This window comes from Typopeltis vanoorti, chromosome 18 (assembly GCF_054136105.1).
Source record: "Typopeltis vanoorti isolate ZY-2024b chromosome 18, IOZ_Tvanoo_1.0, whole genome shotgun sequence".
NCBI classification, from domain to species: Eukaryota; Metazoa; Arthropoda; class Arachnida; order Uropygi; family Thelyphonidae; genus Typopeltis; species Typopeltis vanoorti.
Window position 1 is genome coordinate 108602163 of NC_143566.1, and position 12555 is coordinate 108614717.

At 33.7% G+C, this 12555-nt stretch overlaps 2 protein-coding genes across 4 annotated transcripts in view; one reads left to right on the forward strand and one right to left on the reverse strand.

The window, feature by feature from the left end:
* Nucleotides 1-7945, forward strand: part of LOC150097047 (neuralized-like protein 2) — a 70480-nt gene extending 62535 nt beyond the window's left edge. For all 3 annotated transcript variants that reach the window (XM_090408291.1, XM_090408292.1, XM_090408293.1), the window contains one exon: nucleotides 7374-7945. In XM_090408291.1, coding sequence (XP_090264417.1) covers nucleotides 7374-7489 — 116 coding nt within the window. In that variant the 3' untranslated portion in view covers nucleotides 7490-7945. The remainder of the gene's footprint in view (nucleotides 1-7373) is intronic.
* A 1827-nt stretch (nucleotides 7946-9772) lies between these two features.
* Nucleotides 9773-12555, reverse strand: part of LOC150097048 (general transcription factor II-I repeat domain-containing protein 2-like) — a 48272-nt gene continuing 45489 nt past the window's right edge. The window contains exon 4 of the mRNA XM_090408114.1: nucleotides 9773-9805. Coding sequence (XP_090264240.1) covers nucleotides 9773-9805 — 33 coding nt within the window. The remainder of the gene's footprint in view (nucleotides 9806-12555) is intronic.

Here is a 12555-nt window from a genome sequence, read left to right on the forward strand (position 1 = left end):
GTGGTGAGGTTGTCTGCAAGGTAGGTTAGACATATCAGAACTCCATGAGACTCATGAAGTTAAAGGCAGTCAAGGAAAAGAAGAAATCATATTGAAAGTAAGACAAACAAATCAGCTTGTGTTCTGAGAGAATACAGAAAGGAAGCTTAGTGTAAAACCAGCTAAACAAAAGTCATGAGAGACTTTGGTAACAATACAGAAGATAAATATCATAAGGATGGCAAATATTCTGAATGCTATAGAAGAAGTAGTTTAGAAATGAAGCAAAGAGCACAGTAAAATAAATCAGATGATAAAGATGGCATGAAAAGTGAAGATATAAGATATTCCAGCTGTTTGGAGTAATTACAGTAAGTCCTCAACTCATGCAGTTTATTTGTTCCGAAGGTTTCACGCACAAGTTGAAAATCTGCATGAGTTGAATATGATGGATTTTTGACATATGTTCATTTCATGGGATAATTAAAGCTAACACAAGTATTTCTTCTATTAATATGCCTGCTTTTTTGGCAGTTGCATTGGCTGAACTTTACATGTGCTTCATAATGCAAACTAATTTTATCTTTTTTTATATAATAGTTCTAACACATTCCTTTCATAAGCTCATGCACGTCCATAAACTTTTCCATATCATTTAATAATACCTGCTTTAGTCTCCATAGTTGTAATGCACTTTTTTCTTGCCACTCTGAGTACATATATTTATTCTCATTGCTTTTATGTTTCTCAGACATATTTAGGGTTTATATTTTATCTTCCATATAGGTTCTTTTTATTCACTAAAACTAAATGCTTCTTTAACATGTTTCACTGTCCATATGGATGACATTATCTTCAGGAAGATAGTTAACACAAACAAAAATTCAAATAAAAGATATTATTTCTATAAATTGAAAAATATATCGAAATTTTGTTTTTTGTTGGTGTTTAAGTATCTTTCACTGTCATAGACAGCAAAATGTCAGAGAAACATTCAGTTTTAATGGATAAAAAGTCTATGAGCCAATCATTCACTACGTAGGTAAGACACAACTTGCACCCAAAGTAAAAACATACAAAATGGCAGTAAGAGAGCTATGTGTCAAAATATTCTGAATGCTATAGAAAAAGTTTGGAAATGAAGCAAAGAGCACAGTAAAATAAATCAGATAAAGATGGCATGAAAACTGAAGATATAAGATATTCCAATGTGGATTTGTAGATACGCAGTTGTGGTACTTCAGCCCAGACAACAATCCCACTTGTCAAGTATATCTACAAATCCATATAAATCTGTGTAAGTTGAAGACTTGTTTTACTTTGAAAGATTGCTAAATCAGGACAGGACAGTGGTAGGAAACATTCAAGAGGAATGCAATCAGGGGTATATATCAAAGCTATCAAGAACCTGAAATATTGAAAGGCAACTGAAGTAGATGATATTTGACCACAATATCACAAATTATACTTCCATATTTGAGCAGTTTTTTGCTCAAATATGGAAGTATAATTTTAAAACTAACACTTTAGTCCAGGCCAGAAGGCCTGGCCCAAAGAATCAAATTTCAGATGACTGGAGTAAAGCTCTCATAAAAGCTCTCTGTAAAAAGGGAAATGAAGTTGAATATGAGAATTACTGAGTAATTTCCATGGTGAATTGGAAGAAAATTGTCTGTAGGAAATTGATAAAATTATCAAAAGGAAGTGATGAATCAACCTGTCATGCACTGCCTGAGGGTGCACATCAGGAATTTGATTATGATAACTTACAGATGCCTTTTTTGAGATCCTTATATTTGATAAGGTAAATCTGGTTTTGCAAACCCGGATTGAACCTAAAGTCAGCATGCTTTAATCCTATTGTCAAGTGCAAGAAACAGTTTATGCATGAAGTATCTTTGGGACTAGTCTACTCATATATAGAGGCTATCAACTTCACATCAATTGCTTTAGTATCCCATAATGCAAAGCACACTTGCTTTTGAATGGATCACCAGCCAGGCTGGTTTTAACCTTTATTGAGGTTTCCTCACTGGAAGCTAGACCCAGGAAGATACTGAGGTTAAATCAGTGCTGAAGTTATTGTCCTTATATAAGTGATAAAATGGTGCATCACTGTTTTTTAAATTACTCTGGATCAGAGGTAGTTGTAGAAAGTTTTCTACTTTCCATTCGTATGGAGAGTAGAAAGTGATGTCACATCAGAGTTATCTGCTTATATTCTCTACTTTTGTATGATCTTTAAATTGAATATTTCTTTTCAAAACATGGATTATATTGTTAACATAAGAGTTGCACAATAACAGTCCCAGAGAAGAATCATATAGCATGCCCTTTGTGACCTTTCTTCTTTGGGTCATCATTTCTTCACCTATACAATTTGTTGATACCAATCAGCTAACTATTACTGGCTGATTGTCACCAGCTGATTTCAGTGTCAGTGTGATGTGGAATTCTATCAAATGCTTCATAAAATCCAGAAAATATGGTGTCTGTGCATCATCTCTCTGTATAGTGTAGTTTTTGCTGCTATAAAATGTAACAAGACTACCTCTTAACAAATCCATAGATTAAAGCAGCATCAGATTAGATTGGGCTCTCCAAACTATTTTGAACCTAGTTGTTAAGATTACATGATAGTTTCCCTTTATGCCAACTGGATTATGTCAGCCATAAATTTCATCAGATGTTCATTGTGTTTTCTATCAAATGAAGCTGCTGTCATGTGTAAGTAAAAGGGATATCTTTTCAATAGTTCATCATAGTGCACAAATTTGCTGTAATGCAAATACATTATTGCCATGGTTTAAAAAAATCTCCCACTGAAAACAGCAAAAATCAGAAATACAGCAAAAAAAAATTCCAAAAATTCAATGTACAGGGGGGCAAAAACCCTTCCACACAGAGCCAGCCAGAGTCTTAGTATCAACAACAATAACCCAAGATGTTATTCATCATGGAATCATGCATAATGCTTTCTGTAAGAAGGGCAGCGCATGCACTTTTGTCATGTCTGATATCACATGCAAAAGGATATTGGATCCAGAATCTTATGTGATCTGATTGCACTCGAAATTTCCTTCCTTAATTGCTCCCTTTTCCCAATTCTTGTGATTGCTGACGTTTTTTTTTTTTTTTTTTTTTTTTTTTTTTTTTTTTTTTTTTTTTTTTTTTGCTTCTCTGTCTCTGAAAGTTGATCACTTAGTTTTAATCATTCAGTGAGGCAGTCATGGAGATATCAACATCCACAGTTCTGACTGGCTTCCCTTCTCTAACTTCTTGAAGAGAACCCAAATTGTTTTCTATCAATAATGATATAACACACGTTAACCTGCTTGTCAGAATTTTAAATAATTCCCATTATTCTCTCAACACTCTGGACTTTTTTAAACAGCTCTCTCTCTAAATACACCACTGATATTACTTCTCCTCTTGGTAACTTTGACCATAAGCCTTGTAGATGTTGCTTTTTTTTCTCAGATTCTATGGTATTCTATGGTACTACAATGGTGCCAGTTGAGATTACCTTTGGAATTTCTTTACCTTTTTCTATTTCTATAGTTTGATTATTGCTTCCACTCTCCTGATTCAAGAATTTGCTCTGATCTAATAACCATGGGCGGCTCGTGCATAGGCACAGCGAAACTGCAGCACCCCCGGTTTTTCTCGATATATAAATATATTTATTAATTTATATTTGCTTGTATTTAATTTTATCATCAACAATCCTATACAGTTCTCTTGTTTTGTATAAAAAATAATAAAAATCCATCTTGTAGCACTTAACAGGGCGAAGGACACTAGCAGCACTGTGTTTACTGCAATGTCATATTACTACACGCGCAAGCATATGCACATCATAGTGAGATGAGAGCAATTAGCATAATGTGGCACTGTCTGTCGCGCAGTTCCACTGTTGTTTATATGCAGTTTGCGCCAGTAGTAGAGTTTTCCATATTTGAGCCAGTAGTAGTAGAGTGTATAGTGCTTATGGTGTTTACTCCATCTCTTTAAATATTTGGACATTACAATTAAAGACATAACATTTGTTATAGTAATTTTGAATTATACCAAACTGTATAATTTTATCGATAATAAACAATATTTTTTCATGTTTAATTTTTTTTTTTAATTTTTACCATAATTTTGATATTTTATCCAAACACATATACACTGTACTTACAGTGTGTATGTATATTTCGAAAGTTGCAGCACCCCCCATGATTTCAAGCCACGAGCCGCCACTGCTAATAACTGAAATTATTCTTGCTGGGATGAATGTTTCTGTTCTTCATTCCAAAACCCTGATCCTTATCCAAGCCTTGGTTTTCCCACAAATGTTTTAAAGCAGTTGAAGTTAAAAATGCAGCATGCAGTCAATGGCTCTGGCTGCTCGCCCAGCATACACCACACATTATAAGAATTGCAAAAAAAAATCAGAAAAATCTAAAGTAGACTTTATAAAAGCCAAATGCACTAATCTTGCCCTTTGCACAAATGACCACTGAACCATCCAATCCCTCGCAAAGGTTGTTGGGCAAAACTTCTGACTTACCATGTTCCTACCACTTTCTCATCCTAATGGAACATGGCAATATTTCATAAAGATAAGGCACACTTTTGGGTATCATTCTCATTGAAAATGTCAACTATGAATGGAGAACCTGTGGAACAAGTAAAACATTTCAGCTACTTTGGCACGATTTTTAGTGAAGATGGTAAATTAAATATAGAAATAAACAACAGAATCAGCAAAGCTGGTATAGTGGGAAGTCAATTGAATAAATTCATATGGAATAAGAGAGAAATTAGTCGGAACACTAAATTAGCTGTATACAAGACAGTGTTCAAACCAGTTTTTTAACTTATGGATCTGAGAGCTGGGTCAGAAGTAAAACACTTGACCAAAGACTAGAGACCACAGATATGAGAATCCTGAGAAAGATTAGAGGTGTGAACAGATGGCATCAGTGGCAATATAATATTAAAAACGAGGATGTTAGGAAAGAACTTGACTTTGTCGGCATTGAGGAATGTGTTAGCAGAGCTAATCTCAGGTGGTATGGTCATTTAAACAGAATGGGCAAGGAAATATTGGCAAAACAAGTATTCTCTGCCAGGTTGGCAGGAAAATGACCCAGAGGAAGACCAAGATATAGGTGGATTGATACGGTACAAAGTGCCTTAGACGATAGAAATATAAGATCTGATAATGTTGGCGTCTTGACAAGTAACAGACTGATTTGGAGGAAAATTGTAGATAGGAAGTTAGTAATGATGTAATTTTTTTCATGCAGTACTATCATATCCTGTACACCCTTTGAGGGTACATGGCAGGAATTTGATGATGATGATGATTCTTTTCCTCCAGCTGTTATTTTGATGGACAAGACAAATCTTCTCCAACTTTTTTTTTATGTGTCTATTCCATGAACTATACACTGTCTCTTCTGATCTTTTGTCAATAGGTCATCAGAAAAATACTTAACAGCTATTATACTAGTAAGTTCTTTGGTGCAGATGATATCCCTCCAATTGTATTCCTCATCTTCTGGACTACCACAAACTGTCCATTTCATATCTTCTCTGATCTTTTTCTTGAAGGACATCAGGAAAATTCTGATTAATCTAGATATTAATAAGGCTCCTAATCCAGGCTCCAATTGTGCTCAAAACTTGTGCCTCAGAATTAATACCCATTCTGTATTGCGTTTACAAGCTGTGCTGTTCATTTGGCTTCTATCCAACAGGAAGTAAGCTTTCATCCAGCCTGCTCCTAAAAAATATGCCAGCTATCAAACTATTGTTCCATTATCCTCACTACTCTCAAAAGTAATAAAGATAATAACTAGCTTCTTTACTACAGACCCATCAACATAGGTTCTACTATTCTTGTTCTACAGTAGACTTCCTAGCTAACCTTATCCACTTTGGATGTAGGCCATGGAAAGATTACAGAATATCATCAGGTTGCTCTTGATATTTCTCAAACACTTCAAGTCTTACATCGTGACCTTTTTCAGATTGCCATCTTCCTGTCTCTTGTTCATTGCATGGCATAGTGGATAGTTCCCTTTTGTCTGATTTTTCACTCAATGCCAGAACATGACCAAGGAATTCTTTCATTTATCAGCAAAGCTATGAACAGACCATTCCATTCCTCTTGTCATTCACAAAACCCTGTAGTACTCAAGCTTCAAAATCTACTAATGCTTTAAATGCCAATCTTCTAGCCATTCTCAAATAGAATGAAGATAATAAATTTTAATGCTACCAAACCACAATCTGCCTTATTTCTCAGAAGAAAGATCATGCCTCACTCTTTCCTTACTTTTGGTAATATTTTGCTCACCACCATCAGTTTCTTCTCTTGGGCTGACTTGTACATCTAGACAATCTCGGCATAAACACATCACATCTATTGTTGAAATCCTTGTGTTTTTTTTTTTAAACATTACTTCTTTCTGCCTCTTCTTAACAGTTTATAAATCCTCCACCCTCATCTTAGAATATTGTTCTCACAGCTGTAATGGAACACCAATCCTTCCTCTCCTCAGACAGCTTGATTCTATCAGAAGAGATAGCTATTTGTTTAATAGATAACTCTTCACTTACCAACTCTTTCTGGTTGCTGTTATATAAATGCTGTTTCTGCACATAGTGTCTTTTCTAGGTATTTCTATGGATGCTGCCCACCAGACTTGCCATAATTATTCCTCCACTTCCCTTTCATCATGTACAAACACAAGCAGCTGCTGGTCAACATCCATATGGTGGTCAACTCACCTATACTATCTTCTCATCATTGCTAAGTCTTCCCCATAGAGTTTTCTCCAATGCTTACAACCTCTAGTTCTTCAAGGAACACAGTAAGAGATTACAATACTCTCTCTCTCTTATCACTTTCCTACATATGGCACTGTCATATTATATAGATCTTGAGGCCTCTTGTATGCAGGGTTGATATAAAGTACTGTTAATCTGTTAATATAGAATTGGATGATGACTTAGATAGTCCATTCCATCTAAAAGGCAATATGTAACCTCATGGAACTGAAATTTGTTAATCATAGTGGCTTATTTGATCTTCATAGGCTGCTGCGTCTCTTAGTATCCTTTGTAAGGTTTAGTATTGTATTGATAAGCCCAACTTATTAGAAAGAAAAATCATCTTATCTGTATCTTATGAACTTCTTCATATCCAGGACCAGATTTAAAACCTTAAGTCTTTCTGACCACAGCACATCATCATTGATATGATAAGGATGTACTCTGATAAGTATGGTTATTTCTATTAAAATTTTGATAAAGCTGAAAAGACATCTATTACTCGTTTGTAATAGGAATAAGTATTATAATTATATTCATGGGGCTTTTGTTCCTTTTTTTTCCAGTGGCTTCTCTACAGAGTGCTTGTCGAGATGCAATCCTTCAGAGAGTCGCTTCATCAGATGTGTTCTGCTTACCTTTGCCAAGAAAACTGAAAGATTATCTTCGTTATGAATCATGACAGTAAAATTGCTAAGGTTTGAACTGCACAGCAGTGACATATTGAGGGTAACTATTGAAGGAGTACCTGTTTTGTAAATGAATTTGTGGTTCAAAGATGCATTACCTTCATATGCTTTACAAAAACTGAGCAACCATTCTTCATTACAAAAAAAAAAGCAGTTAACGATGTTGAAACCAGTCTGCTTGAAAAATCTGGTTTCTCTCCTGTAAAGAACTTCTGGGAGGAATCAAGCAAAATGAATTTGTTTTGCATAAATTTTGTAATGATGTTGCATTCGCATGAAAATGAAAGACTATTTAGAAAGAAATGTTTCTTGTACAGTGACAATACATTACCTATTATTAAGTGCAAGTAATTTATATTTAAGCTATCATTTATCTGATTTTAAAAATTCATTTATTTACCACTTGATCAATTGAGCACCAGTTATACCATTAAAGATATATCGAGTGGTTTCAATTTGTACTGACTTGACTACATGAAGCCTAAGAACATACATAAATTCAAAATATCTCTAATACCATAGTTTTGGTATTTAAAAATTTAAATAAGTTTTAAGGAATTTATTTAGTAAAGTGCTATGCAGCTTGCATTATGGCATGTTGAAAAAACTTCTATAACACAAGATCATGAAATGCTATATTCCATTAATTTTAAAAGGTGAATCAGATCACAGTAGAAACTATTGATCTGATTATATATATTTATATAAAATCCCATTTCCTTTTTATCTTGAACCCAAGTATGTTCAGAATCATTGTCTCAAATGGGCATAATTTCTTTTGCAGAGTTGTATATCAGTTCAATGAATAGAATTATCATCATAATAAGCTGGTATATTGCTTAATATGAAGGCTTTTTTCTTTTGTTGTTGTTTAGAAATTTTATATTTTTGTTTTTAGTAATGCGGATAAAAATCAAAAGCTTATGTTCATATCTTGTCCACTATCCAGAGTAATGCAATTTATAAGCATGATTCATGTAATAACATCTCAGCAATCAGATTTATATTTGAATATCATTTCTGGTTTGTTTTTTCTGCCTTTCCCAAAATCTGTTGTCTATTTAAATTAAATTACAAAATCATTAGTAATTCTAAATACTGTATTTTTGAATAACGGTTTCACACATGTAAGAGAAAACTAAATCAAATTTGTTATTTGTAGATATTTTACTCGATATGTGATGAGCTTCTTTCATAGAGAAAACAGAAAAACTGATAACATTTAAATTCTAAATACCAGAACACTCATATAGCATGTGTATAATATTATGTGTCTTGGTCACAGCTGTCCAGTAGGAGGAAACACTATTTCAGTTCGGAGACATAGGAATATGTGTACAATGAATTAATTAAAAAAAAAAAATTAAACATAAAAAATTATAAACAATTAACAGCAAACACTTCCCAAAACATAAAAAACAGTCATACAGTCTGGGATTAGGATGGTGGCATAGGGCTTCACACAATTCAAAAAATAGACTATCAGATTTGAACCTACTGTACTGTAGCATCTTACGGTTCCAGCGATGGCCTGAGAAACAAGGCCTGAACCTCCAGAATCCAAAAATCTTATTTAATTGTGATGTTCATCAATTCCAATAGTAGTAGAATGGCCAGTTGGTCCAAAGTAGCAAAGATGACAAGAGTAGGATATGTGATAAACATCCGGCAAGGATAAAGGCAATAATGTATCTTTGATAGGTGGTAAGAAAGATGACAACTTCTGGGCTGGTTTGAAGGTGGTGTACAAATTATATCTGTGAAAATTCCTTGCTATTTGTTTAGATATTCCTTTAAGGTAGGGTATGCTGATCCTTTTAACATCAGATTGCCATCTGGAAGAGGGATGATAATTATCAAATAGGTATCGAGGTCTCGCTGTATCCAATAAGTAATAGCAAGTTTTATTTTATTTAATTCTTCTAATAAAAGAGACTCAGAAGAATAAATTGTGTTTGCTTGATGTACAAGGTTTTTGATAATACCTATTTTTTGTGAAGGATGATGTGAAGATGTGTGTGGATATATCTGCCTGTAAAGGATGGCTTCTGTAAACAGAAAATTAAGTATTATTATCCAGCAGAGTTACAGTGTATTAAAATATCTAAAAAGGGAAACTGTTGTTAGATTCACATTCAATAGTAAACTTGATGCAAGTATATATAAGGATTTAATTTTATCTGGAAACTGAAGTAGTTCTGTTTCAGAGTGAGACCAGATTGCAAAAATTACATGCTTTGGCTGATTACTGTATGGATCATTTAGAGCAATGTTTCTCAAAGAGTGTGCCATGAAATTGCATTACTGTGCTGTAAGAAAAAAAAAAGTATTTTTATTACAATGGAAAATAAGAGGATATATAAAATAGGTATTAAATATTTTCAACAGTGTTATTTATTAATGTAAGAGGAACATTTTTATAATTTAATGATAAATATGGGCTTGTTTACTTTTGCACAGTTGTTTAATACAGGGTTGAATTACAGACAAACACAACTGGAATTCTTGATCAAGAGAACGAAGTTGCTTCTGTTTCTTACTTTTAATGTGGTCAACATTGTGTGAACTGTAAAATATTTTAAACCTACAGTTAATTATTACGCAAAAGTCCAGCAAAGAATACAGGTGGGCTGACAGAAATTTGCATTATTAAGTGTGTCACAGTCTGGAAAAGTTGGAGAACCACTGATTTAGAGGATCAGATTTCTAACACCGTTTCTCCTCGTCCTTGCATTGGCTATGTTTTGTGGATGATATCTCTGCAGAAAGAGTGCTTACTCTTTTGGCAAGAAAAGCTTCAGTATACATCCGTTTTTCTGAGATATCTGCAAATGGATTTCAGTAGTTGTAGATCCCTGGTAATAACTCATTTCAATGTGCATTCCAAGGAAATGCAGATCAATCTAAATTTCTTGGTACACATTACATGTGACAGTGCTATGTTCTCCCCACTTTTGAATGAGCAAACCGCCCGGCTGGTTTTACTGACTGCCTGGCTAATTAATGTTGTGAATTGACATGGCTAAATAATGAGCAAGAATGGGAAAATAATTTAAGACTTTTTTAATTAATAGTGATGAGAAATTGAACCGGAGAGTCTCGATACTCATGAGACCAGCTCAATTTCTTGCATTGCAAGCCAACTTGAGAGCTTCAGATATTCACTTTGATGCATACCAATCCGTACCAGAAGAAGACAAAAATCCCGAATACAACAGTATCGGTTGCAAAGAAGATCTTTTACGGAAGAGACATAATTTTGATGTTTGAAAGAAATAAATTGTGAAAATTGAGTGAATTCGAATCGAAGGCAAAAATCAATGTTCAAAGTCTACATTTATTTTTCTTAATAATGGGTTTTGTCCAAAAATCGTGAGTGAAGTATTTAATATTTTATTTTGTAAAAGAAAATAGGCCTGTGCATCAAATATAGTTGTGATCTCGGGGAATTCTCAAAACTCTCAAGGACTATGATGTCAGTCTCAAGTGATACCAATTCCCATTCCTAGTAATTAATACTTATAAATAGTAAAACTGCGACATAACATGCGTTATGTGTCTCAGGTATTACTGTCAGTGCACAATTCAGTGATTTGTTCTGATTAATTTTAATAACATGTTATTTTGTATTTATTAAATTACCCCATAATGAGTAAAAAGTCAAGTCAGAAAACCACACTCATAAGTTATTTTAAGAAAGATAAAACTGATAAGCATAGTAGCAAAAACACCAAATCAACGATAGAATCATCCATTTCTGAGTCTCTTTCAAATGTAAAACGTGCATCTAAACACTGCTTATCGGGTATTAACAGTGAGTGGTTTAAAAAATTCCATTGGTTAGTGATTAAAGATAATGGAATGGTACATTATTTTTTCCACATGTATGAAGTACGGAAAGAGACGACCCCACAAACAAGGAAGTGACTTGGGTAACTATGCCATGCACAAGACTTCAAAAAGAAAGCTTGGTTGACCATGAACAAAGCAAGTTACACACTGATTCTTGTTCAGATATAATTGAAAAACTATACTAGAAGATACTGGAATAGGGCAAATTGAAAAATCAATTTTAATTTTGAATACCTTGCAGAGGGATGCTTTTCTGTGAGCTTTAAGATCTATGTATTGGTTAGCGAAAAATGAGTTACCACATACAACATTATTTGAAAAATTGCTTGAGCATTGCAAGGCTATGGCCTATTTCTACTTAGAACTTTTTAATGTTGGTAAAAATGCACATTATACCTCAGAAAGAATAATGCAAGAGTTCATTGATATTTTAGCATCAGAAATTAGATCTGAAATACTGAAAAATATACATTCTGCAGATTATTTCAGTGTTTTATGTGATGAAACTACAGACATCTCAGTTTTAAAACAGCTGATTGTGTACATTAAATATGTTTGTCAACTTAGAAAAGAGTTTTGTAAAAAGAAAAGGGTTAGTTTTGTATAAACTTGCACTATCATTGATGGCAAAGCTGAGACTATAACTAACAAACTAATTGAAACCCTTGATAGTTTAGGCTTAAAAACTTGTAATCTGGTGGACCTAGGATCTGATGGAGCAGCTGTCATGATTGGAAAGCAAAAGGGAGTTGCAAAACTGCTCAAAGATAAAACAGATGACTCGTGGTCAACTGTCATTGTGTAAACCACCGACTGGCTCTTGCTAGTGCCCAAGCAGCTGCTTAAGTGCCTTATTTAGTCATGTTTAATGATATCTTAAGGCAGGGGTGGGGAACCTTTTTAAGTATGAAGGGCAAAAATTGCTAATTTAAAAACATCCGTTGGCGACCGGCAAATTTTAACTCTTATATATAATGTATGTGGTGTGCAATATATATCTCAATAAGTAAATATGCAACATTCACATCTGATATGGTATCTTTTAATTACAATTGTGTAGGGCAATTGTAATTAAATAACAATCAAGCAAAGGCTATATTTAATTTATTTAAAAAATTATATTTATTTTCTTTTAACTGAGAACTTTATTAAAGCAGTAATAGCATATTAAATATTTCATCAAAGTTAATGAAGCTTACCTTTAATC